Source organism: Condylura cristata, unplaced genomic scaffold (genome assembly GCF_000260355.1).
Source record: "Condylura cristata isolate star-nosed mole 26May11 unplaced genomic scaffold, ConCri1.0 scaffold00012, whole genome shotgun sequence".
Taxonomy (NCBI): domain Eukaryota; kingdom Metazoa; phylum Chordata; class Mammalia; order Eulipotyphla; family Talpidae; genus Condylura; species Condylura cristata.
In genome coordinates this window covers 53,405,970-53,407,519 of record NW_004567113.1, presented here as the reverse complement: position 1 = coordinate 53,407,519, position 1,550 = coordinate 53,405,970, and the positions used below count along the sequence as shown (strand labels likewise).

Here is a 1,550-nt window from a genome sequence, read left to right as displayed (position 1 = left end):
CAGCATGTTAAACTAAACGTTTATAAATTAAAGGGGGAAAATGACAGCGAATAGAGCTTCCAAACGTCACAAATCTCTTAAAGTTAATACTCTAGTTGAGTGCTCCATGCCTGACGGAGGCACAAAGCGGTGAGGTTGCCTGGCCCACTGGTGGGGAGCAAGGGCTGGGGTGGGAGAACTGTGAGTGGGGTGGTGGGGTGGTGGGACTCACAGCCACAGAGAGGGAGGGCAGGGCTGGGTGCCCAGCTGCGGAGGCCAAGGAAAGGCTGGGGGAATATTCACATTGAATACAAAAATAACCGTCATTTGAGTACAAACAACTGAAAAGTGCTACAAGTTTTAAACCTCCTTTAAAAAAATAAAAAAGAACTTAAAGTTTCTGCAAAGGGTTACGGGGTTTGCTCTCTCCTGGATTGGGGTGCTTTTAGGAGCTCCCCAGGGGGTCAGGGTCTCGGCCACGCCGGGATGGGGGGGTGACAGTGCCTCGCCCTGCTGGCTCCCCTCCCGACATTCAGCACCCAGCTGGGTGCCCCCATCCGAGTGCTGACTCCGTGGATGGGATGGAGGCGGCAAAAGCAAACCCTTCGGGGGCTTGGTCAACCCCTTGCGGGGCCTCTTGGGGGCTGCCAGGGTTCCACACCCCACGTTGTAATAAATGCGATTTCCAAAAATAATAGGTATGTAGATACACATAGATTGGTAGCATGGATACCATGAACTAGTGTGGCCAAATGCACGAAGCTCCAGGCGGGCCTGGCCTTCGGGGGACTCAGGCTATGTGGTCTCCAGGAGCTCTCTCTGCTCTGGGCAACGCCCTTCCCAGGCAGACACAATCCAAATCCAACATTGTCGAGGCAATAAATAAAGTCCGAGGGCTTCCAGGCAGGTGGGGGTGGGGTGGGCGGAACCCCTAGGCCGTAGGTTGCCTCTGTTCGCGCCAGAAAAAGGCGCCCCCTGCGGCAGGCGGACGCGGCCGGCGGCCGGGTCGCGCGTCCCGGGGCAGAGCAGGGCGGGATCTCCGCGTCCGCTGCCCCCTCCCAGCACACGACCCGCGCCGCGCCGGCGGCCGGCGGCGCCGCAACTCGGGGATGTTCCGCTGTCTCGCCCCAGGGGGGCTCACTGGGTGCCCGCCGCGGCCGCGCACGTGGAGAGGGCCCAGCCCGGGAGGCAGTAGTAGGGGTAGTAGTAGGACGGCTGCAGGGGCAGCAGCGAGGGCGGCCGCAGCACCTCGCCCGGCAGGTACTGTCTCTGGTCGTCGCGCACCAGCACCTTCACCGCCACCTTCTTGGCGGTGGGAGCCGAGGCCAGCAGGTCCGCGGCCATCTGCCGGCGCTTGGTCTTGTAGCGACGGTTCTGGAACCAGATCTTCACCTGCGTCTCCGTCAGCTTCAGCGACGCGGCCAGGTCGGCGCGCTCGGGCCCCGACAGGTAGCGCTGGTGGTTGAAGCGGCGCTCCAGCTCGAAAACCTGCGCGTGGGAGAAGGCCGCCCGCGAGCGCTTCTTGCGTGGTTTGGGCGCCGCGGGCTCCTCGTCCTCCCGGCCGCCCGCCG

At 62.1% G+C, this 1,550-nt stretch overlaps 1 protein-coding gene across 1 annotated transcript in view; it reads right to left on the bottom strand.

Moving 5' to 3' along the window:
- Nucleotides 1–1,116: 1,116 nt before the first annotated feature.
- Nucleotides 1,117–1,550, bottom strand: part of NKX3-2 (NK3 homeobox 2) — a 2,360-nt gene continuing 1,926 nt past the window's right edge. The window contains exon 2 of the mRNA XM_004681403.1: nucleotides 1,117–1,550. Within this exon, the coding sequence (XP_004681460.1) occupies nucleotides 1,117–1,550 (434 nt within the window).